The sequence below is a fragment of the Pelodiscus sinensis genome, chromosome 12, assembly GCF_052426305.1.
Source record: "Pelodiscus sinensis isolate ZL-2025 chromosome 12, ASM5242630v1, whole genome shotgun sequence".
Lineage (NCBI taxonomy): Eukaryota > Metazoa > Chordata > Testudines > Trionychidae > Pelodiscus > Pelodiscus sinensis.
The window spans coordinates 48696833-48721912 of NC_143063.1; the positions used below are offsets into that span (position 1 = coordinate 48696833).

The 25080-nt window shown below is 53.4% G+C and overlaps 1 protein-coding gene across 5 annotated transcripts in view; it reads left to right on the top strand.

Annotated features, from left to right (window-relative positions):
- The window catches only part of ACSF3 (acyl-CoA synthetase family member 3), a 124250-nt gene that overhangs the window by 46321 nt on the left and 52849 nt on the right, over positions 1-25080 (top strand). For 4 of the 5 annotated variants that reach the window (XM_089781559.1, XM_075939852.2, XM_075939854.2 and 1 more), the window contains one exon: positions 2348-2460. The exons of the other annotated variant lie outside the window; for it this stretch is intronic. In XM_089781559.1, coding sequence (XP_089637685.1) covers positions 2348-2460 — 113 coding nt within the window. The remainder of the gene's footprint in view (positions 1-2347; positions 2461-25080) is intronic. 5 annotated transcript variants of the gene reach the window in all.

Genomic DNA, 25080 nt, shown 5'->3' on the forward strand with positions numbered 1-25080 from the left:
CCAAGAGGGGAGATTAAAATCCCTATTCCTCAGCGGGGGCGATGGAAGAAAGTGAAGCACAAAGGGATGAAATGTTTTCTGCAAGGTCCCAGGGCGCTGGAGAGCCAAGATCCCTGGCTTGTGCTCCAGTCCCCTCTGCCTCTTGTTCTACGTAGGTCACTTTTGCCTCTCCTTGCTGAGCCACAATGCAATGCACCAGCCAGCCACTGCCCTTCTTGACCTGATGCCTACTTGCGCCCACTGCCAGGTGCTGCCCTCCAGTTCTGTTTGCTGTCCTCCAGCTTGCCCGGGGAGGGGGCAGCCGGGTTAGGGTGCAGGGTGACCTAATTCGCTCAGTTGCCTCCTGATGACATACCCCTGTCTTCTCTGAGCGCTGACGTTTTCCGCACGGAACTCTTCTCTGGCGGCATGGGACGCTGCTGGCTGCGAACCCGGCTTGGGAGAACAGTCACTTTCCACTGCCGGTTTCCCAGTTAGTCCCTCTATTAACCAGCTGCCTCTTGCCAGCCAGTCAGCGCAGTCGAGGGAGCCGCAAAGTGTGGCGTGGGATTTGCGCCTGGACGGGAACTCGAGGGGCAGCTTGGTGAAGCACCAGTTGAGTGCCTCTAAAACTCTGGCTCCCTCCTTTGTGTCGGGAGGACTGTTTATCCCATGAACTCTTCAGTGAAGTGTAATGTCACCAATGTAATGTATGCGAGAGAGAGGCAGCAAGCGGGAGAGCAGGAGCCCGTGCTGGAGGGGAGCCGGCTTAAAAGCTGGTTCCCCCCAGCACTGTCTCGGTGGGAGTGGGGACAGGGGTGCAGCGGGGAACTGGCGGCGCTTCTGCCTTTGACATGTAGCAAGAGCTACGTTTCAAAAGCAGAAGGGCCACGGGAGCAAGGGACGAGCCAGGGACTCAAGCAGGCTCAAGCAGTCCCCTGCTGGCCCCATGCTCCCCACGGTGACTCCACCTTTGAAACGTGGCAAGAGCCGACAGGGTTCTTGCTACATTTCAAAGGCGGCGGTGACCTTATTGGCTCATCGAATAGTCGATGCAAATTGCATCGACTATCCGATGAGTTGATTCATCTAAATTGAACATCCTTCATTTCGACCCAGGCCCGGCCTGTGCTCCCCACCCGCAGGGCGCTCCCCTGCACTGCTGCTTCCGCGGTTTTACCCCACAGCGAAAGCGGAACCTTAAAGCGGACGTTGAAGGGACAGCGTCTCCAAGGGTATGTCTACACTACCCCGCTAGTTCGAACTAGCGGGGTAATGTAGGCATACCGCAATTGCAAATGAAGCCGAGGATTTGAATTTCCTGGGCTTCATTTGCATAAGCGGGGCAAATTCCACGAGGAGTAACGGTAGTTTGAACTAGGAAGCCTAATTCGAACTACCTAGTTCGTGCCACGTGTAGCCGCGCGGCACGGGGTTCGAACGAGCGGGGATTTAAAAATGGCGGCGCCCCGCTTATGCAAATGAAGCCCGGGAAATTCAAATCCCAGGCTTCATTTGCAAGTGCGGTATGCCTACATTACCCTCCTAGTTCGAACTAGCGGGGTAGTGTAGACATACCCCAAGGGAGCACAGCCTCCTGCCAGCGCGTGTGGGTCACATGCACAGCCATGACCTTGGTGGAACCACAAACAGCCCCTACGGCCTCGGGCCGGCAGGAAGCAGGGTCACTGCTGAGCGCGCTTGCCAGTACCTCGGGGCCAGAGAGTTCTGCAGCAAGGCTGCCCCGGTTTCTCTCCGAGGATTAGCCTAGCCGGCCCTTCAGTGAACTAGGGCATTAGGATCCTGCTGTCCTGCCGCTTGAGGGGCTGTTGTTCCTGATGCTGTGTCAGATTTCCCTGGCCTGGAAGACAAGAACCTCTCGATAACGTTGTGTTTTGGACTCTGCCTTTCTCCTTTCGTGGTTTACGTGCAGCATCTTGGTGCAGTATAAAGCAGAGAGAATCCCTGGCAGTTCTTGCCTCTCTGTGCCTTTTCCTTCCGTCAAGTCCGCCTGGTAAGAAGCCGAGAGCAGGGATCATGGTCTCCGGGCTTTCTTGACACGCTTGTTTCCCTCGTACGGCGGTCTGAAGCTGGGTCGACATTTGCTCTGATCTCAGGGTGCCTGGAAGGGGCCTGCTCTGATGAGGAGCCGTGCTGGCTTTTCGAGGCATTTCCTGCTGTGCTTCCGTCGGGGCACGACTGCGAATGACCTAGCAGAAGGCTTGGCAGGCGTGTGTCTGAGGTGTTCTTGCATCTGCATGAGGGACCGCTGTCTCAGCAGGGGAGGCCCTCCTGCTCTGTGGCGGCACAGTGTCACCCTGCAGAGTTCTGCTGTCTCACTCTCGTTCCCCCTTGTTTCCTTTCCCAGGGTCTGTGGGGACCCCGCTGCCGGGGGTGGAAGTGCGCATTGCCACGGAGAGCTTGCGGAGGGACGGGCCTTCCTACGCCATCCACGCTCAAGGCGATGAACGGGACACCAAGGTAGCCCTGCTGTCTGCGCCTGTCTCTTGTATCTGCTCCCAAAGCTGGGCGTCCGTGCGCGACCCATCTCGGAGCATGGCTTCTGCTAAGCAGCGTGCATCACTCTGGGTATGTCTACACTACCCCCCTAGTTCAAACTGGGGGGGTAATGTAGTCATATGGGGTACGTCTAAACTACATGCCTCTGTCGGCAGAGGCATGTAGATTTGTTTATTCAGCAAAGGTAAATGAAGCCGCGATTTAAATGATCGCGGCTTCATTTACATTTACATGGCTGCTGCGCTGAGCCGACAAACAGCTGATCAGCTGTTTGTCGGCTCGCCGCTAGTCTGGACGTTCCCCCTGTCGACATCAAAGCCCTTTGTCGGCAGCCCCGTTATTCCTCGTGGAATGAGGTTTACCGGGGCTGCCGACAAAGGGCTTTGATGTCGACAGGGGGAACGTCCAGACTAGCGGCGAGCCGACAAATAGCTGATCAGCTGTTTGTCGGCTCAGCGCGGCAGCCATGTAAATGTAAATGAAGCCGCGATCATTTAAATCGCGGCTTCATTTGCCTTTGCTGATCTGTCTAATCTACATGCCTCTGCCGACAGAGACATGTAGTCTAGACACAGCCATGGAGTTGCAAATGAAGCCCAGGATTTGAATTTCCCGGGCTTCATTTGCATAAAGCTGGCCAGCGCCATTTTTAAATGCCGGCTAGGTCGGACCCCGTGCCGCGTGTAGCCGGCTTTATGCAAATGAAGCCTGGGAAATTCAAATCCTGGGCTTCATTTGCAACTGCGGATGACTACATTACCCCCGCTAGTTCGAACTAGGGGGGTAGTGTAGACATACCCTCCCTGATCAAACGGCTTTCCAGCCCACTGTTTGGGACTCCGCCAGTCCCTGTCTTGCCTGGCAGTAATAATTAGTGAACCCCCATTCCCGAGTTCCTCAGAGTCGTGTATCCGCACACGGCCCAGAGGGATTCTTTGTGCAGCCCATGAGGCATTTTGTTACCGTTGCCCATGCGCAGGGTGGCCGGTTTCTGCTGGATTTGGTCTGCGTGGGGTTATTTACCTATCCTAGCACTAAAGTGACACACGTGCCAATCAAGGGCAGGTGCAGCGAGGGGCGGGCAGATGGCCCACAACGGGCCGGGAGAGCCAGGCACTCCCTCTGCGTCCAGTCACTGCGCGGCTGCTGTTCCGTCGGCACCACCCGCAAATTCTAGGGACGCCAGCGCGGTGTGCAAAACCCCCCTCCCCCAAGAGACTGGCTTGGTTATGACAATCTCGCTCGCCCAGCTTGCCCATCACTTTGCAGCTTATTGAGGTAACCGGGATAGGCAAACCCTCCGCTTCAGTCAAAGCTGGACTTGGTTTATAGTAAAGTAAGTTTCTTAAGAAGAGGGAATGGGCTTGCACGCTCTCCGGTGTCAGGAGTAAAGAGAGAAATGGCTGCAAAGGGAGACAGTGCCTCTCAGACGTCAGTCGACATTAACTAGTGTCCTTCGACTAGAATCCTTTGCTCCAAGAAGTTTTTCTCCCCAGTAGGGCTCAGCAGTGTGTTAGCCAGGGTGCTCACAGAGTTCACATCCTTGGTCTCCTGGTGAAGGGGAATTTAGGGTGTCCCTTTTCCTGGCTGGGTGCAGATGCCATGCTGTCTGCTGTAGGCTCCAGATTGGCTCCAAAGAATAGCCCATTCAATTTGGACAGTCCTGACTGGCGGTGCTGGCTTCTTTCCCTCTCCGGAGACACCCTGTCCATCATCTCCCCTGAGCTGCCGGGGCGAACGTGTTTTAGTTGTGTACTACCAGCACGCCGGTAAAGTTCTGTGTGGCTTAACCGCACGTACGTCACGCAAAGCCATCCGCGCTCGGTGCGTTATTCGTCTTCCTGTGAGATTTTACAGGCCCCTTTTGCATAAAGACCGTGACAATCGTGTGTCAGCTGGCATTGGAGTGCTCTTAGAGTGGCGTCCTCAGGGAACATGATGAAGACACTTCTCTTCCCCAGAGACCGGGAAAGAGGCAGGCACCCTGGCTATTCTAGTCATGGTAGTAATTCTCCTCTCTGCTGGGGGCTGTGGTGTTATGTGGTCCCTGGAGCTTTTGAAGAACAGGTGGGACAAACTCCTGTCCGGGATGGGCTAGGTCCTACTCAGTCCTGCCTCATTGCAGGACCCTGGACTAGATTAGCCTCTCCAGGACCCATCCAGTCCTACGTTTGCGGTGATTCCATCTGTGGCACTTCACAGACCAGGAAGGCAGATGTCCGCACCCTAAGGAGCTAGCAATGTACAGACCAGGTGTCCCAGAGAGGAGGGCACCCCCTGGGCTGGGCGTGGAGTGAAGGGCTCCAGGGACAGCAGTTGCTGTGCCGCCGAGGGACCTGGCCTGGGCTAAGTCGGGCGAAGGCTGGAAGCCAGCGTAAGGGGCTTCCATCTGCTGCAGACGGCTAAGGGAGGCCTTCCAAGGGAGTTGAGACGAGGCCAGATGTGCTCACCGGGGAGGCGGGGCGCAGGGGTGAACACTGGAGAAAATAGATGAGGCAGCTGGGGTGGCACAGGGGTGAGCTGGCCTGTGGCCTTGGACTGGAGCGCAGGGGGTGGCGAGTGGGGCTGCTGTCGAAGTGAACCCCTCTGGAGTTGTTGTGAGGAGCCGGCTGATGTAACGTCACCCGCTCAGCTGGGTACCAGGCACCGTGTCTGCACCAACCCTGTTGGAGCAACCTCCAGCTGCAGCCGTGAGTGGGGTTCCATAGCGCGCTGGTAAAATGCTCCCCCCCCCATGCTGAGCTGCCCTCGGGCCGTGGCAGTGCAGGGAGAGTTCCCTAAAACTGCCGATGTGCCAACCCGACACGCCTCTGTGGGGCTGCCACAGGCAGAGAGCAACTTCGGCTGCCGCCTTCCACCTCTTTCCACCTCCCGAAATGCAGACGAGCATGGGCTGGGCTGTCAGCGTTCCCTATGCGCTCGCTGGAAGTACCATTCGCAGCACTCCTGTAGGCCACCACAACAGCAGCCGCTTTGCTACCCTGTGTGAGTGCAAAACCGCTGAAAGCTGAGCCGAGGTAGAGCCACTGGACTCCTTAAGTCAACCAGGTCAATTTCTCCTGCAGCCAGCTGGGTGCCAGAGGTTCTCGAGTTCCGGGTGAGTATGGGCAACGCCTGCGCACGCTGCTAGTCTCCCTACTGGTGAAAAGTGAAAAGAAAACCTCTTCCCTCTGTCTCCGTGCTGTCACCTGCCTGGCAGAGCTGGCGGTGTGGGTCAGGGTGCAGCCGTGCTGAGGTCTCCTGAGGTGGAGCGGCAGGGAGGGCGATGCGGAGCTGGATTGAAATCCCTGGGGAGAGCTGTGCTTCGGAAGCCGATCCCAAGCAAACCCAGATCTGGGAGGAAAAGGGACCGACCATGAGTGGAGCTGTGCAGGGGGGTGTAATTACTGCTTTGGCCTTCGACGTCCTTGTTTTGGTGGGAGGTGGGGAGGGTAGAGGACTCGAAATTGACCCAGTGGGCAGTTTATCCCGCAAGAAGCTATGTCCCGGTTTTGTCACACGGGGAGCCCCCAGGGATGCTGTTAGCTTTCCTCCTTCTGACTCCTCCCCGTAGAGCTGCAGCCCTTTTTCATTTGCTTCAGGGGAGTAAACTGTGGGTGTAAATCCAGATTTAACAATGCTCCCCTACTGCTATTGCCCCTGAAGGCCCCCAGCGCACTTTACCAACTCGATCGAGGGTATAAGACTCCGTCACCCGTTACAGAAATCAGTTGCCTCCGGGGTGAGATGTCGTCACTGGTTTTAACTTACAGGTGAACAAAATAGGTTGGGGTTTGGTTGGGTTTTTGCAAAATGCCAGACGGACGCTAGGCTGGCAGTGTGCCCGTGCTCTCCTCGAGTCCCCCTCGGGGCACCGGGCCTGGTTTTATTTCGAGGAAGCAGAGGAGAATGGCAGTCCAGACTTCGGGGGAGTAACCCTCAGTGGTCCGAGCCTGGCTCGCATTCCCCGGTGGTTCAGGGAGGTGAGGCTTTGTACCAGTCCCTGTGGTTCTGAGTAGGGATGTAAAATCCCCTTTTTAAAATGTTAACCAGTTAAATGACATGTTAACCCTCTCGCTGTGTCATGGCGTGGGTGGATGGGGGCTGTGGCTTGGCATGGTGGGCCTGGCCAGCTGGAGCCCCCTTCTCCTGCAGCACGCCACAGTAGGTGCCAGTTAACGGGTTACCAGGTGATGCTTACCCATTAACCACTTACCTGTTAACATCCCTAGTTCTGAGCTGGCTGGGTTTACATACCAGGAGCCATTGTTTACCCCTTTGTACCTGCCTGTCCCCGCCTCCCGATTATCCATCACTAGGCGTTACCATCATTCGGTGCCCCATACCGTACATCCTACCAGCCAAACTCCGCCCCCACGGAAACGGCCGTGGTACAGATTGAAGTCGAAATGCTCACTGGCCGTCACTGCGCGCGGCACTTCCTTACCCCTCACCGACTCCCCTTTAGCTGATGCCGAGCGCCCTCGGGCCTGTTGAACACTCTGGTGAGTTTGTGGCCGAATCCAAACACACAGGGGGACGGAGACGTTTGCCTTTGGGAACTGGCCTGATCATTCTTCTCGTGCGAGTCCACCCGGCTGTGGCCCCCTTCGCCCAGCCTGGCTGGGAGTTTCTGAGTACTGGGCCTAGCTCATCTCGGGAAAGGAGACGGTGCCTTCTGTCTGAGCCTGTCCTTCGGGCCACCTTGTGCTCACGGGGCTGGGCTTGGGCGCTGGCATTTCCAGCCCACCCGTTGCACACAGGCCCTTTCCAATGCCAAGCGCAGCCAGGAAGGGACCGAGAGGGAATGGGCGGGCGCCATTCAGCTCAAATCCCAGCAGGTCCAGGAGTTTCCTGTCGTTATTACATGGGAGCAGCCAGTGAGCAGCCTGACTTGATAGTCCCTGGCTGTGCTGCCCGCCAGGTGCGAGTCACCTGATGAGCTCAGAGTCTCTCACTGTGCACCTGTTCTGCTGGAAACAGCAGGGGCATTGGCTCTGTGTGTGTGTGTGTGTGTGTGTGTGTGTGTGTGTGTGTGTGTGTGTGTGTGTGTGTGTGTGTGTGTGTGTGTGTGTGTGTGTGTGTGTGTCTCCTTAATTAGCCATATAAGTTAACTACTTCCCGCCCGCAGGGGCACCCTGAAAGGCCCAGCTACCAATTGTTCCTTGGCCACTGACTCCGACACGAAGCCGCCTGGGTTTCAACCCTGCATCTGCCACCTTGGCAAGTTTCTTAATGTCTCTGTGTGCCTGGGTTCCCCCCTTTTGTGAATATTTACAAGAATGTACTTTCCGCCTGCCCTGGGAGGTTGAGCCACAATTAACGTGTGTGGAGGACTCTGAGGGCCCGTCCACACAGGCAGGCAAAAGCCGAATTAAGCGATGCAACTCCAGCGAGGTCAGTTGTGTTGTGAAGTCGAAATAGCTTCCTTCGGCTTTGGGCGCTGCCTGCACAGCAGGGAATCAAAGGGAGAACACGGCCTCGGACTTCCCTTCCTCCTCGTGACATGAGGGTTACAGGAGTGGGAGTAAGAAATCCTCCAGCTCGAAATGACTTCGAAATAACGGCTTGCTGTGTAGACGCACGCTTTGTTATTCTGAAGTAACATCTGTTATTCCGAAATCACGCTGCTGGGTAGACGTCCGCTCAGACCCTTGTACTTAAGCCAAAAAGGAAAGGAAGCCAGGCTATGGCACGGGAATAAAGCCAGGGAAGATTAAAGAACAACGAACAGGGCAGCCAAGTAAGGGTTAAAGAACAAGGCCTACACAACATAGGAAGGACGGTTCCTTCCCATCTTTCTCCATGTATTCGGCTTGGATTGATAACTCCCTCTGTAAGCTCCCAGGCTGGGCACTGTTGGATAGAATCATAGGACTGGAAGGGACCTCGAGAGGTCATCGAGTCCAGCCCCCCGCCCTCAAGGCAGGACCAAGCTCCGTCTACACCATCCCTGACAGATGTCTATCTAACCTGTTCTTAAATATCTCCAGAGAGGGAGATTCCACCACCTCCCTTGGCAATTTATTCCAATATTTGACCACCCTGACAGGAATTTTTTCCTAATGTTCAATCTAAACCTCCCTTGCTGCACTTTAAGCCCATTACTCCTTGTCCTGTCCTCAGAAACCAAGAGGAACAAATTTTCTCCTTCCTCCTTGTGACACCCTCTTAGATATTTGAAAACCGCTATCATGTCCCCCTTTAATCTTCTTTTTTCCAAACTAAACAAGCCCAGTTCATGAAGCCTGGCTTCATAGGTCATGTTCTCTAGACCTTTAATCATTCTTGTCACTCTTCTCTGTACCCTTTCCAATTTCTCCACATCTTTCTTGAAATGTGGCGCCCAGAACTGGACACAGTACTCCAGCTGAGGCCTAACTAGTGCAGAGTAGAGCGGCAGAATGACTTCATGAGTTTTGCTTACAACACACCTGTTGATACAACCTAGAATCATATTTGCTTTTTTTGCAACAGCATCACACTGTTGGCTCATATTCAACTTGTGGTCCACTATGACCCCTAGATCCCTTTCCGCCATGCTCCTTCCTAGACAGTCGCTTCCCATCTTGTATGCATGGAACTGATTGTTCCTTCCTAAGTGGAGCACTTTGCATTTCTCTTTATTAAACCTCATCCTGTTTACCTCTGACCATTTCTCTAACTTGCTAAGGTCATTTTGAATTATGTCCTTATCCTCCAAAGAAGTTGCAACCCCACCCAGTTTGGTATCATCTGCAAACTTAATAAGCGTACTCTCTATCCCAATATCTACATCATTGATCTACATCAATGGCCCGCTTATTTCATTCTCGGAAATAAACAGTTCACGCAGCCGTCCCTAGGGCTGGGAATGGTTAACCAGTAGCCCTCCCCCTTAGTGGGCAAGGCTTACTGGTTCCAGTTAGTAGGGACTGGAGCAGCTCCCCACCCTCCGCAGGCTGGGGCTGCTCCGACCAGTTAACCAGTTGTCTAACCGGTGAGCCAATGACATCCCTGGCCATAACAGTGTAATAAACCCTGACAAATTGTCTGGAGAGTTTCAGGGCAATTCCCTCTCCCGTCTGAAAAGCTTTTTAGTGGCGGTATCCCCTTAACGATATAGAAATGCAACCCCTGGCCACAGCAGAGAGTTGCACACTCGGCTGGAGGCTTGTGGGGAACTCAGGATGAGTTTGGGGGTGCCAGAGGGGCTGCAGGTGGCTGTCTGTGGGGTACACTAATGAGGAGCTGTGGTGTGAGATGGTTTGGCCCACAGCCTAACCCCGTGCGAAGGCTCTCCTTCTAACTGGGGGTAGGCAGGCTGTGTGCGAGGCAGTCACGCTTGGCCGTGCTGTCTGAATAACCAGAACCGTTCAGTCCGCGCAAGCAGACAAAAAAGAGGCTGCTTTTCCCAAGTCAGTGGTTTGCTCCCAGTTCTTTTCTTAGCTGTACCAAGTGCTGTAGGGTCTTTCCATTGTCCTGCTTGCATTTAGACATCCCATCCTCCGAAAGCAAGATGACAGGCACTCTCTGGGTCATGCGTTCCCAGTCCCGTGCATAGGGGGCTCATCTTGTTACCTGCCGGGGAGGTTGTGGTGTTTTCTGTTAAACATTCACCCTTTCGCACACCGTTGTGCTTCCGGCTGAAGAGAAGGATGCAAAGTCCTGATGAAACACTCCCCAGCCTGCCCCAGATGGAAGGGTGTGGCGCGTGTGTCCGGGTGGGGGAACATTCCCGCTTGGCAGCCTGGTAACTGGGTAATATTGCAGCCAGAGGACTAATGTAACTTGCAAAGTTGGTTCCTGGCGCGCCCTGGAGATCAATAATCTACTTAGCTGAAATTTTGCTGCATCTGTGGGCTCCTTCTCCCCCGCCTACCCCTTCATTAGCGTGTTGGGTTCCATTCGCACCCGCTGCTCCCCCCGTAGGCTTGCACGCCAGTGGTTCTCTCTGCTGTCCGCCCTGAGCAGCGGGAGTCTGAGAGCCGTGGGGGGTTGGGATTGGTGTGGGTTGGCTCTTGGCATTCACTTGGGGGGAGGAATAGCTCAGTGATTTGAGCATTGACCTGCTAAACCCAGGGTTGTGAGTTCAATCCTTGCGGAGGCCATTTAGAGATTTGGGGCAAAAATTTGTCAGGGATGGTACTTGGTCCTGCTGTGAAGGCAGGGGACTGGACTTGATGATCTTTCAAGGTCCCTTTCAGTTCTAGGAGATAGGCAATCTCCATTAATTTACTAGGAGGGAGTATGGCAGAAAGGGATCTAGGGGTTATAGTGGACCACAAGTTGAATATAAGTCATCAGTGTGATGCTGTTGCAAAGAAAGCAAACATGATTCTGGGATGTATTAACAGGTGTGTGGTGAGCAAGACACAAGAAGTCATTCTTCCGCTCTACTCTGCACTGATTAGGCCTCAGTTGGAGTATTGTGCTCTGTTCTGGGCACCGCATTTCAAGAAAGATGTGGAGAAATTGGAGAGGATCCAGAGAAGAGCAACAAGAATGATTAAAGGTCTAGAGAACATGACCTATGAAGGAAGACTGAAGGAATTGGGTTTGTTTAGTTTAGAAAAGAGAAGACTGGGGGGGGACATGATAGCAGTTTTCAGATATGTAAAAGGGTGTCATAAGGAGGAGGGAGAAAACTTGTTCATCTTGGCCTCTGAGGATAGAACAAGAAGCAATGGGCTTAAACTGCAGCAAGGGAGGTTTAGGTTGCACATTAGGAAAAAGTTCCTGTCAGGGTGGTCAAACCCTGGAATAAATTGCCCAGGGAGGTTGTGGAATCCCCATCTCTGGAGATATTTAAGAGTAGGTTAGATAAATGTCTCTCAGGGATGGTCTAGACGGTGCTTGGTCCTGTCATGGGGGCAGGGGACTGGACCCGATGACCTCTCGAGGTCCCTTCCAGTCCTAGTGTTCTATGATTCTCTGCCAGTGCCGGCTGCGTCGCAGTGCCCAGCCGTGAGACTGAGGAGCTGGGCCCTCCACTCCATGGCTCCTGGCTGCTTCTTCACTGTTGGCCCCGGGCAGCTTGTGCTTCCCGAATACAGCTGCATTGCCAAGGGGGCGCTTTTCGTTTCTGCCCTGGACGTTGTGCTGACGGGGGCTGAACGTGGCTCCTGTTATGGCCAAGGCCCAACAACCAGGGTTTGGCTGGCGAGTTTTCATTTCTTCCGAGGTTACAGTTTCAGCCGAGGGGGGCTCAGCTCATTCTCCTGGGAGTCCACCAGCACCCTGCTGGGAATGCAAAGCTGATTCCCTGCGGGCATCGTCTGAGGTACGTCTGCGGGTGCCGCCTGAGTAGGCGGCCCTTTCCCTCTGGGGCGGTCCTGAGCGGGGCCCGGTCTGGGATTGGGGCAGGGTGTGAGACAAGCAAACAAGGTCCTGACTCTCTTTCGTATTTAAGCAACTTCTGTGGGCAGCTGTATAAACCCAGGGGTGGTGTCCTGGCGAAGTCTGGCTCCCTGGATGCCCTTTGCCCGTGTGATCTGACTGTCCCTGGCTCCCTCTCCTCCGTGGCTGTGCGGCACCGCCGGGTGTTCTTAACTAGCGGCCCCGTTCCCTCAGTAGAGCGGCTTCGTTACAGCGACGCGGTGAGCACTTCAGAGAGCGGTCGACTGGCGGGTGCTGAGCAGATCGGCTTCCGCTCCTTGGTAACGGTGGCCGTTCTCAACCTCTTGCTGCTACAGATGCATGAGGCCATCCCCACCATTGCGGCCAGGGCTGCTTGCACCCTAAAGGGTCCCAGCATGCCTGTGGGGTAGAGCCACGCCTGGGTTAGAAGGGCACGTGGTACCCAGTTTAATTGGAGAGACGAGGACGGCTACCCTGGCCTTACTGGCGCTTCCTCTTTTGACCTGAGTTCATCCATCCTGCTTTTCTTTGATCCTTTACTTGGGACCTTTGCTCACTAGGGCTCCTGCTTGGGGCCGGCTTGCAGGAAAGGGTTACTTTTCTCCAGCCTTGAGTGTTTCAGTTTGCTTTGTTCCACGCGATGCATATTTCATACGTTGTAGCTTCCCAGCTGGCACAAGCCTGTAAACCCTGTAAGCGTGTCGGGTATTGTCTGTCTCGCTTTTATTTATTTATTTGGGAGGGGCCGGTTTGTTTGGGGGGCTTTTTCCCCTCCCCCCCAAATTGCTCACTTACACGAGAGCCAGCCCCCAGCCCCTGACAATAGGGGTCTATCAATAGATCAATGGCTTCACAGCTGTATCTAATGCTACCCTCCACCCAGGGCTTTTATGGCGAGTAATTTTCTTGTGATGAGTCTGCAAAGAGAGCTGCGCGGGACGGATGGGTGGCGAGGAGCTGGCAGCTGGAGGACGCTGCTGCGGTGGGGCTTTGCTTTCTCCCTTTTTTGGGTGGGTTTTTTTTTTCCCTAAGGTTGTAATTATCTGCTCGTTGATCCACATGCAAGCTGTCACTCTGGGTGGGGAACGGCCCCGCTCTGACCATTCCTCCCCACAGCTACCCGGGCCTCGTGGCCCCTGCCCCTGCACTCTCTTCAGCGCTCTGCCGTCTCTTAGGAGCAGGCTGCTGCCTATGTAGAGCGGAGCCGAGGAGCTGAGTCGCTCCCAGACACATCCCACCGCCAGCGGTTGCCCCCTCTGCCCGCATCCGCAAGGACAGGTGGTGTCTGTCTCATTCCTATTGATCCATGAGGAGTAACAGTTAATTCGAACTCAGGACTTAGTTCAAATTGCCGTTTCACTGCCGAGTGTAGCCACGGCCAGTTACTTCGGACTATTGGAATTTAAAAATGGCGACCGGACGGGAAGATGCAAATAAAGTCCAGGGTATTCAAATCCCGGGCTTCATTTGCGACTTCGAATGCCTACGTTAGCCTCCCTAGTTCGAACTAGGGGGCTAGTATAGACATACCCTAAGACAGAGGGGAGTTGCCATCCCATCCAGGGAGCAGATATTGTCAGGCCATGTATTTTACAGTCCTGAAAGCTGGCTAGTTTGCAACCCTTCCTCTCTGCCGCGGGACACGTTTTTGGCATGTGTGCAGCGCTTTGCTTTTCTTAACCATATCACTCCCGCAGAACGTGGGATGTCATTTTCCTTCTGCCAGGAGTTCTGTGCTATGGATAGAAGCTGAGGCCAAACTTGTGTATAAGGCGATGAGTTGACATACGAACAATCAGACCAAAGGTCCATCTATCCCAGTGTCCTGTCTGCTGACAGTGGCCAATACCAGGTGTCCCAGAGGGAGTGAAAGGAAAAGGGAATCCTCACGTGATCCCTCTCCTGTCATCATTTCCAGACAAACAGAGACTAAGGGGACACCATCCCTACCCATCCTGGCTAATAAGTATTGATGGTCCTATCCTCCATGAATTTATCTACTTCCTTTTTGAACCCTGCTAAAATCCTGATCTTCCCACCATCCCCTGGCAAGGAGTTCCACAGGTTGACTGTGCGTGCATGAAGAAACTTTTCCTTTGGTTTGTTCTAAGCCTGCTACTGGTTCATTTCATGGGGTGATCCGTCATCCTTGTGTTATGGGAACAAGTAAATAACTTTTCCTTAGTCACTTACTCCACACCAGGCATGATTATATAGATCTCGCTCCTATCCCTCCTTCGTCTTCTCTTCTCCAAGCTGAAAAGTCCCCTTCTTTTTAGTCTCCCTTCATATTTTCGTCTCTCTCCGTGTTACTGGTTGGAGGGGTCAGCCCTTTTCTGTACGTTTCAGCAGAGTGCACCAGTCTGTCTTGCTGCAAGTGGAAGGGAGAAGCCGTCTCCTCCTGTGTAGATGGACCGTCATGCAGCGGGGGTGAAAGCAGAAGCATCCTCCGGGGAAGGGGCGGTTTTGTGGGTGGGTGACAGAGGGAAGCTTCTCTGTGGGGAAGGTGGTGGTCCCGTGTGGCTAGTGCACTGTGCTGTGATGTTCTGTAGCTGAAATACCTGCCCAGCCTGACACTTGCCCATATTGCGGGTAGCGAAGGCCGGTGGGCGCTGTTGGAAACTCTTTCGGCATGTTAAAGGCTATTCGTTGTTTGCAGGGCGCCATTTGTGAGGCGTTAGGCCAGACGTCCCCTCTGCAGAAGCACAGCCTGGGAGTCAGCTAGTCCCCGGCTCGCTTGGTTGCTGGACCAGAGGATGAAGTGTGGTTAAGGACCGGAGGCCTGGAAATGTGCAAGCCACGTCACTGACCATTCTTCCTTCACAAAGGACAACAGTGATCATGGAACGGGGGGTGGATAGTACACCAGCAGCGGCTAGCCTCTGGCGGGCTGCTGCTCTCTTTACCTGCACGGCCACAGGCACCAGCGATCGCAGCCCCCCATTGGCCACGGATCACCACTCCCAGCCAATGAGAGCGTCTGGAAGCAGTGTCCCAGTCTGTGCCGCTTCCTGATGCTCCCATTGGCCAGGAACGGCGATTTGCAGCCAATGGGAGCTGCGATTGCCGGTACCTGTGGCCATGCCGGCAAATATAGTGGTGGGGAGTACCAGGCTCTAACCCTGGTGGAGCAGATCCGGCCCACGTGGGCCTCGGCTCAGAGTATTCACTGCATCCCCGAAATTCCACGGCTTGCACAATCAGCCTCGTGCGACGAGAGGGAATCCCAGCGTGGATAGACCCTTGCGGGTGTTGTGGGGGGTGGGCTCTGGGCCCCTGAGACTCTCTCAAACAGATCCAGGCATTTTCCAGAGCCGGCCCTTGTGCTACAACATGGCCCTTTTGTATAGGCCCTTTTCTTCTTTGCTGGTGACTAGTCTCTAGATACAGACTTTAAGTGCAGGTGTTTCAGTGCAGATACAGACCCCTACGACCCTCTGCACCCCACTTGCCATGGGCATTAAAAAGTTCTTGGGTCAAGGTTACCCCTTCCTGGAGTAAGGGGGTAACAGTCGAGGCCGCTGCAAGTTGACTGCATCTCTCAAACCGTCCTCATCCCTTGGGGTCCACAACCCATTCCGAAAAATCAAACTGCTGATTTGCTCCTTTGACATTTCTCTGGCCAGTGTGGTGAGTGAGTTAAGTGAAGGCGAGAGGCAGCTACCACTGGCTAATGCAAGGCACGCTGTGGGTAGACAGGGTAGTACAAGAGGCAGTCACTTGCAGTGCATGCAATTAACTTCCTGAGAGTAGGGCAGGAGAGGGGGAACCCTTGGGATGGATTTGAGCGAGGATCTGGTGGTGATGTGGAGAACTGGGGTTAGGAAGCCATTCTGGCTAGTGGATGAGAGGGGAAAAAACCTCAGGAATACTCAGTGTTGTGAGCAAGACATGAGAAATGATTCTTCCGCTCTGCTCTGCGCTGGTTAGACCTCGGAGTCTTGTGTCCTGTTCTGGGCACCACATTTCAAGAGAGATGTGGAGAAACTGGAGAGGGTCCAGAGAAGAGCAACAAGAATGATGAAAGGTTTAGAGAACATGAGCTATGAGGCAAGGCTGAAGGAATTGGGTTTGTTTAGTTTGGAAAGGAGATGACTGAGAGGGAACATGAGAGCAGTTTTCAAGTATCTAAAAGGGTGTCACAAGGAGGGGGGGAGAAAAATTATTCCCCTTGGCCTCTGATGACAGGACAAGAAGCAATGGGCTTAAACTGCAGCAAGGGAGGTTTAGGTCGGACATTAGGAAAAACTTCCGCCCTGTCAGGGTGGTCAAACACTGGAATAAATTGCCTGGGGAGGTTGTGGAATCTGCATCTCTGGATGTAAGAGCAGGTTGGACAGACACCTGTCAGGGATGATCAGACGGTGCTTGGTCCTGCCATGAAGGCGGGGGACTGGACTCGATCTTCCAGTTTTAGGGGTCTATAATCCTGTGAATGAGAGAGAGTGGAGCAGTCATTGAGACTGGGGTCCCTGCAGGATGGAGTTGGGGCATGGGTGGCAGAGGTTGGGTCATACCGTCCCCTGCGGGATTGCCTCTCTGTCCGGGATCGCCTTCTAAGTCCGGCTTCTGAGAAGCCAGCGGAGGCAGAATGTTAATTGATTCTCTGCCGGTTCTCGCAGGGACTGGCAGCCTGCCCCCAGTGCAGAATCAAAACAGGCCTGGCAAGTGCGTCTGAGGAATCTCTCGCTAATGAACAGTGTACGGGGAATGGGATGATGCGCTGCCATCTCGCCTCATTTATTATTTTCTGAAGCCTGTGAACAGGAAAGCCGGCACTGTGGAGCGTGGCGCTGTTGGCGTTTCTGGAATCACGTTACGCTTCTCATTTGGGGTGGGAATGTAGATCAAGAAGGTTTTTGTTGCAAAGATGATTGACTTTCCTTAGACCTGGTGGTTTCCTGTGGTTCTTGCGAGATCAGCTGGCATGAATCGGTTGCAGCAACTTTTGAAGATCCGCATCCCTGGAAAACCTATCCATTTGCTTTTGTTTTTCAAAGGTAGCAGCAATTGCTGTACGTTCAGGCTTTGGTTTTAAGTGACAACACCGTGAGTCAGTCTTGGTCTTACCCCTTTTGTTTTTAAACGTATAACCTTCCAAAATGAAAAGTAAATTGATTGTGTTATTCCCAGCCCTTTTATGAAACATTAACATGGCAAAAACAGGTGTGAAATGGGGCCTTGAAGATTAGTCTGGGCTTTGAAGGGGTTTTTTTGCTCTATGTTCTCTCCCTAAGGAGCAGAAATCTACCTGTCTCCAGTCAGAAGAAAACCGTACTGTGCCTAAATTGCCTCCTGCTTGCCTTCTGCAGGGCTGCACGCTCGCAGAAAAGATAACGCATGCACAAAACCCATGGCACTGGATGAGGAGTGTTTAATTATGAATGTATCTGTGTGAAAGCCGACTGCCGAAGAGACTGGTAACATGCTAGCAAACCTGTTACCTCTAGGACATCGGCTGGAATGTGGAGAGCCATTTAAAGGTGCAGTCTGGGGCTGGTTTTGTGCAAATGAGTTGAGGGTCTCGGGGCGCTTTCTAAAGGACGGGAGCCTGCCTTGCAAAACCACAGCCACAGGGCTTTGTCTTCCCTTTCTACAGGTAAACTCAAGCCAGGCTGCACAGTCTGCAGTGCGGGGCTGGCTTTCCGCTCCTCGGCCCTCCAATAGAGGCTGGGCATGAAGAAGAAATAGGCTAGACCCTCTCAGTCCGGCTCTGCGTTGGGCTGTCCGTCTAGCCAGGCTGGGGGCAGGTCGTTAGGCAGGGGCTGGGGGTTACAGTCAGGGTTTCCTCCTCAGTCATGCTCCGGGCTGCAATCCGGCTTGACTGTGGGAATCTTCAAGGGGGTTCGTGCTCTTGGGAGGGATTAGAGACCGTCCTGAGAGGCGCTGAGCACGCGGCAGCTCTTTGAAAAGAGCCACGCTATGCTTTCCCAGAACTCCACCCGCTCCCCTGGCCAGCTCCAGAGCGTTGCGGGGGCTGTGGCAAACGGAGGTGGGTACCAGGGAGAGAGTCACCGAAAGAAAGCTTCCAATGCAAAGCCCGTGCCATGCGGGCAAACGTTGCTCGGCAGGGGGAGGAACCGAGCTGTGGGCGCAGAAGTGAACCCCGACATAGAAGCAGCTGTCGGCTGGGGAGCTCGCAGTCCCAAAGACGCCTTATTGCTCCTCTGGGCGGTCTTGTGGGCCAAGTGCAGCTCTTGCTGGCCATGGTATATGGTGAGCTGGTTTTCTGTGTGATACAGTGCAGAGAGACAGCTCTGGGGCCGGTAACAGGCAGCCATCCCGTGTACAGTACAAACAAAGGGTCCGAGAGACAGGCAGCCATCCCGTGTACAGTACGAACAAAGGGGCCGAGTGACAGGCAGCCATCCCGTGTACAGTACGAACAAAGGGTCCGAGAGACAGGCAGCCATCCCGTGTACAGTACGAACAAAGGGGCCGAGTGACAGGCAGCCATCCCGTGTACAGTACGAACAAAGGGGCCGAGAGACAGGCAGCCATCCCGTGTACAGTACGAACAAAGGGGCCGAGAGACAGGCAGCCATCCCGTGTACAGTACGAACAAAGGGGCCGAGTGACAGGCAGCCATCCCGTGTACAGTACGAACAAAGGGGCCGAGTGACAGGCAGCCTTCCCGTGTACAGTACGAACAAAGGGGCCGAGTGACAGGCAGCCTTCCCGTGTACAGTACGAACAAAGGGGCCGAGTGGCAGGCAGCCTTCCCGTGTACAGTACGAACAAAGGGGCCGAGTGACAGGCAGCCATCCCGTGTACAGTACGAACAAAGGGTCCGAGAGACAGGCAGCCATCCCGTGTACAGTACGAACAAAGGGGCCGAGAGACAGGCAGCCATCCCGTGTACAGTACGAACAAAGGGGCCGAGTGACAGGCAGCCATCCCGTGTACAGTACGAACAAAGGGGCCGAGTGACAGGCAGCCTTCCCGTGTACAGTACGAACAAAGGGGCCGAGTGACAGGCAGCCTTCCCGTGTACAGTACGAACAAAGGGGCCGAGTGGCAGGCAGCCTTCCCGTGTACAGTACGAACAAAGGGGCCGAGTGACAGGCAGCCATCCCGTGTACAGTACGAACAAAGGGGCCGAGTGGCAGGCAGCCATCCCGTGTACAGTACAAACAAAGGGTCCGAGAGACAGGCAGCCATCCCGTGTACAGTACGAACAAAGGGGCCGAGTGACAGGCAGCCTTCCCGTGTACAGTACGAACAAAGGGGCCGAGTGACAGGCAGCCTTCCCGTGTACAGTACGAACAAAGGGGCCGAGTGGCAGGCAGCCATCCCGTGTACAGTACGAACAAAGGGGTCGAGTGGCAGGCAGCCATCCCGTGTACAGTAGGAACAAAGGGGTCGAGTGGCAGGCAGCCATCCCGTGTACAGTAGGAACAAAGGGGCCAAGTGACAGGGAGCCATCCTGTGTACAGTAGGAACAAAGGGGCCGGGTGACATATTTTGCTCTGTTACAATTGTCCCCCCCCACCTCCCGGTCGAAGGTTTTAAAAAATCTGTTGTGGGAGTGCTAGTAAAATGATTCTGTTGCCTAGAGCACTTGTCCTAATTTTTGTCTCGCTTAATAGACACTTTAAAAAAAAAAGTGCAGGATTGCTTAATGATTACTTGGTTCAGAATAATTTACTCACAAATGTGATGAAAACCCCCAAGCGGGGCTAGCCAGCACAGTATAATACTGATGGTGGCAGTGGGAATATGTTGCAAAGAATCCTTTTTTTCCCCCCAATTTTAATTATCTTGCTGCTTTTTCTCCTGTTGTTGTATCCATGATCAGGGCACAGCTGGTGCATTTATGACATACGTCCCACCAGCAAACATGGGTATTTTCAGCTTCCTCCGTTGCTCAGTGCTGAGAGGATGTTGCCTTCTGTGCACAAAGCTCGCGTTGGAATCTCTGCAGGTCCTAATTAGCATATGCAGATTCTCCTGTAATGCAGGTTTCTCGTCAAGGTCACTATTAGGTAGCACTGTGTGTTGCATGACACTCGTCGCATTGTCATTATAGAGGAACTTGTCTAGAATTACTTTTCTCTACCAAATACAGGAAGCCCTCGCCATTCACGGTGAATGCGTCCACAGCACTACCACGAATAGCAAAATTTGCGAATACTGGGAGCTGTGGCTCCTGGTTCCTGCCACCCTCCCCAGGCTGGGACAGCAGATCCTCGTGAATTTGCAGAACCATGCCCATCCCTGACACTCCCCCACCCACCCACCCCCTGGCCAGGAAAGGAGACCCTCACGAATTTGCAGAACCATGAATAGTGATTCCGCAAAGGCTCTCCTGTACTCAGTTTCCAGGGAAAGAAAAGCCAAGCCCCAGCTGAGTCCGTGAGGGGCATTGCAGAGATGGCCGTGCTGGGTGCAGTGAGTTTTTTCTGTGGTTTGAGAAATCGCTCCTCCGCAGAAGATGTTCCTGTTGGGCTCTGTTAGGAGAGAACTTTTCTCTCGCCTCTTCTGTTCTCTCCAGTGTTCGCCTGTCCCTGGGGTCACACACACACAGGCCTATGGACGCCATAAGGGCTTCCTGCTGGCTTAGGCCTTTGGAGATAGCCTTTCCCTGTGAGAAGATTTTTACGAGGCCTGTCACACAGGCCTGCACCCTATGGGCCATACGCATCCAGCGCTACTTCCAGAAAAGGTGCCTCTACAGCAGGGGTCTCCGACCTTTTTAACCACAAGTTTACTTTTTGAATTTAAATCAGTCCGGGGTCTACCTCAAACCCAAGTACCCCTGCCCCGCCCCTTCTCCGAGGCCCTGCCCCTCCCCCACCTCTTTGCTGAGGCCCCGCCCTCCTTACTCTGTGAAGATGGGGTACAGGGGAGCGGGACATCAACACCCCCTTGCCTCTGTCTCCCCCACCCTACACAACAATCAGGAGGCTCCCAGGGGGCAGCTCTGAAGCTCGGGGCAGGAGCAGCGGGGCAGGGAGGGAGGAGCGGGTGATGTGCAGGCGCTTGACAGCCTCCCAACCAAACCAGTCAGGATCACCTGTCAGAGGCTCCAAGATCTACCCGTAGATCCCGATCGACTGGTTGGTGAGGAGCAGCTGGCGGACATTTGCGCGACTCCATTGACATGCTGTCTACGCTTTGTTGGAAAAGTTTGTCTTTCTGTTAGTACAATGGTCCCTTGTTCCATCGCGCAGGCCTCCCACTAGTGAAAGGTCTAACCCCATTAACGTCCATTCGAGAACCCTCTCCAGCGGCTCCCTGCAGCAAGGGTAGCGCGGCTCAGCTAGCGCAGGAGAACCAACGGAGAGGTTGAGCCAATCAAAGGACTGCTTGCTAAATGGGCACTCCCACCCGGTTACCAGCATCCTGCTCACAAAGCGGTAAAACGGGCACATTGAAAGTATCCAATTTTATAATCATCCCGATTTACTCCGTCCGGTGATTTAGTACATTTTATGGTCATGCGGAGAATCTTATCTGGGGCATGGGCAGGTCCTGTCCAATTTGCTGAATGCGTTTTAGAGCGGAAAGCTATCAAACGCCCGGCTTCCAGGGCACGCTGCCTGAATGTTCAAGTTGCTAGCATACAGAGCTGCTGAAACGTGCATTAAAATATCGCACTTGGAGAATAGGCTATCTGTGCAATTAGCAATCTGATGCTTTCAGCAGCTGCGTGTAACTTAGATCCAGCGTAGCAACAAAGGGTACCTTTGAGATTTGACTGAGTGAGGCGCGCTCTCACTGGCTGAATGATGCTGCGGCGAAGGCCCTGCATTTGAAAACGTAGCCGTGTATTCTGCTTGGTGCGTGCCTGTGCTTTGGGCCCTGTGCCGAAGGCGAGTGGTTGTAACTGATAAGTGCCTTGAACCCTGATTTTTAATGTGTGCCCTTTTCCAGCAGCATGGGCTGCTGGCACTCGAGTGGTTTGCATCTTCTTTGGACGCTGGGGAGCAGCACCAGTGACGTTCGGAGTTCAGCAGGCAAAATCCTATTAAGATAACGTCACGGCCTTTCTGTTTTACTGTTTGCAAGCCAGCCATAACATCATTAAATTACACAACAGGGAGGAGCCTGCTGCCAAGGAGCTCTGCTCTAGATAAGATGTGGGTTGAGCTTCTGCCAAAAGTTGAGTTGATACGACAAGAAATTTGGAGCCCGTTCAAGGTTTGATTCGCAAGGAGGAGCAGTGCGCAGGTAAGTACCTCGCTGGATTGGTCAGCCATGCGGGTGAAGATACATGCCCTCCCGTCCTTCTGGGATGTGGCAAGTGTTCTGCAAAGCCCTTTTATAAGGACAGGTAAAAACACCTGGGCACGTTCCTGCACGGCAGCGCAGCACAGCTTTTTTCTTGGTAACGTGCTGGATGCATTTACGTCAATCTTTGTTTCAACAGCTCAGAAAAGAAGATCTCAAATCAGGAAGGGGCTGCAGGAGAACGAAACGCAGCCACTAGTGAGTTTGAAAGTCATTTGCAGAGTCTCCGATATTCACCATTTTTGGAAACCAAGGAATAACCTTTCAGCTCAGGGACCTGACTCCCAGGGCTCAGACCGTTAATTAAGAGCATGTAATGTGGGATAATATATAATCTGTTGTCGTATCTCGGTTTTGTACTTCGGTAACTTCAGTACCTTCGGTGGTCTGGACTGTCAGTGTCAGCGTCGTCTGGCCCGGGTCGTCCTGGCACGCTCCTGACAGGACCTCTACTCCGTCGGTGATGATAAACTTTCAGCTGCCTGTGTAACAATCGGTACTCCCTTTATCTAGAGTGTTAGACCCCGTGCACGTGGGTCAACAGAGGAGATCTCTGAAAGCCCCCAGAAATGACGGATGCAGGCAAGGGTTGAAATCAATCGAGCAGGTTTATTGTCGGATGTGAAGCTCTAACAGTTGGTAACAGAGATCCTACAATGTGACACCACTGGGCACTCCCGCGTTGACAAGGTACCAACATTGGGAGGGCCTGTTGCCATAGAACAGATATTAACAGCGGTCAGTCAGAGTTAAGCCACTGTGCATTCTGTAAGTTTAGGCAATGAGACCTGCCGTTCAGGCGCCTAGTACGCCCTCCCCCTAGGTCGGCCGGAGAGCACCCTTTGCGGTGTCCTTTTATAGACAGACACAAACAACTTACATCACTTCTTTGCCACCCTTTGTTGCCTAGTTACCACCCCTCACCTTATGCAGGGGGGCTTACCTTCTATTCGTCATCCTATCAGTTCCGACCTGGTCCTGAACCTAGGTTGGTATGTGCATGGCTCCTAGGGAGTTCTTGTACCAGGGCATTCCTTATTAAGATGTTCCATGACTCCCTTTTGGCTCACAGTCTGTACGTGGTGCCTCCCTGTGTCCTTCCATGCTTCACCTAACTTACACAATTACGTAGTTATCAGTAGGGCCTCTTTATTGGCTCCTGTGTGTTCCTGAACCAAAGTCTTGCTCACTAGATTCTAGGCCTGTTGCTGCTTTCATGTTATAGGCCTCTACTCCGGCCTGCTGACTCCATGTTACCGACCCTCAACTTGCTACATCTGTCTTTCACCTTTTTAACTGAGATGTAGCTACAAGTGCTTAGCTCCAGTTGAAATTCAGACTGGTTTAATTGGAGCACGTGGGTTGAGAAATGTTTCTTTTGGAAGCCTAAGTAATGCGTCTTTGGCATCAGTTGTAAGAAACTATGCCTGAATACAGCATACCGATGTGGCCGCATCATCTCAAAAAAGCTATATTGGCATTGGAAAAGGTTCAGAAAAGGGTGACAAAATGATTAGACGTGCAATATGAAGAGAGATTAAAAAGACTTGGACTTTTCAGCTTAGAAAATGTCATACTAAGGAGGGGGAGATAAGACAGAGGTCTATAAAATCATGACAGGTATGGAAAAAGGGAATCCGGAAAAGTTATTTACTTGTTCCCGTAAATAAGAGCTAGGGGTCACCAAATGAAATTAATAGGTAGGGGGTTTTAAACAGACCAAAGGAAGCATTTCTTCATACAGCACACTGTCAACTTGTGGAACTCCTTGCCAGAGGATGTTGTGAAGGCCAGGACTTTACCAGGGTTCAAAAATGAACTAGATAAATTCGTGGAGGTGATGTCCATCAATACTTATTAGCCAGGATGGGCAGGGATGGTGTCAGAGGCTGGAAATGGGCGACGAGTGGGATCACTTGATGAATCTCTGTTCCTGTCACTCCCTCTGGGGCACTGTGGGCAGACAGGCCCCGGGGCTAGATGGTCTGACCCAGCCTGGCTGTTGGTATGTATGCTCTCCAGTGGTAACAGCCTGGGCTGGAAGTGAAAAGAGCTCTACTCTGGGCTGGGTCACTGAATCACTTTCAACAACTGGCTTTGTCCTCTGATGCCACAGCTGTCCCGTCAGGAGGACAGGGTGAGGAAGAACCTCATGGCAAGACAGCACCTGGCAACGCCGCTGGGCTTTCCCAGGGAAGTGAGTTGCCAAGCGAGGTTTGGTATTTTCCAGTAGAGAACCTTTGTTTCCATCGGACTGTTCGGTGGAGATGCCAAGCCTGGCACGCTATGTGGTTCCCGCTTCGTTTGATTTCTTGGGGCACAATGCCCCAAGGCAGTTTGCGGTGTACAGCTTGTGGCGCCGCAACCACCAAACTACTATCAGTGGGGGTGTATCGCTGGTGGGGACTGACTGCAGCATCTTGCAGCCGGTGTGTTGCCAGAGCTACGGTACCTAAGAGATATTTATGAGCAGACTTGTCGGGAGCACAGTCTAGGGGAGCCCCCAATAATTATTGTGGTTCTCCATCTGCAGGCCTACATTCGTCAAGCTACACACAGTTTAGGAGCGGGTGAATTACCGTTCTGGCTCAAAAGTCTCGGGGGGGGGGAGCCGTGTCAGTCAGTAACTGAAAAACCTTAAACAACAACGAATGGTCCTGCAGCACCTTTACTGTGAGTCTCTGAAGTGCCGCAGGACCATCCGCCGGTTTTCCGTTCGGGCTCACACGAGCCTTGCGATGCTTCAGAGCCACGGGGTCCTCGTGTTACGTTCATAGCTGCAGTAGAGAGCTCCCTGAGACAGGCTGGCCGGACGCTGAAGGGTCACATGAGTCCGAGGTAAGCCGGAAGGACTCCCACCACTCTCCAAAGCATAGCCCTTTTCGATCTCCCATGGCCCTTTTCAAAAACCTGAAAGGTGGCGCGTTGACGGCTCAGCAAAGCGAAGTCTTCCAGTTTATACAGGTGAGGCTCTGTGGACATGGGAAAGTCAGTGGATGTGATATACCTTGACTTTAGCAAGGCTTTTGA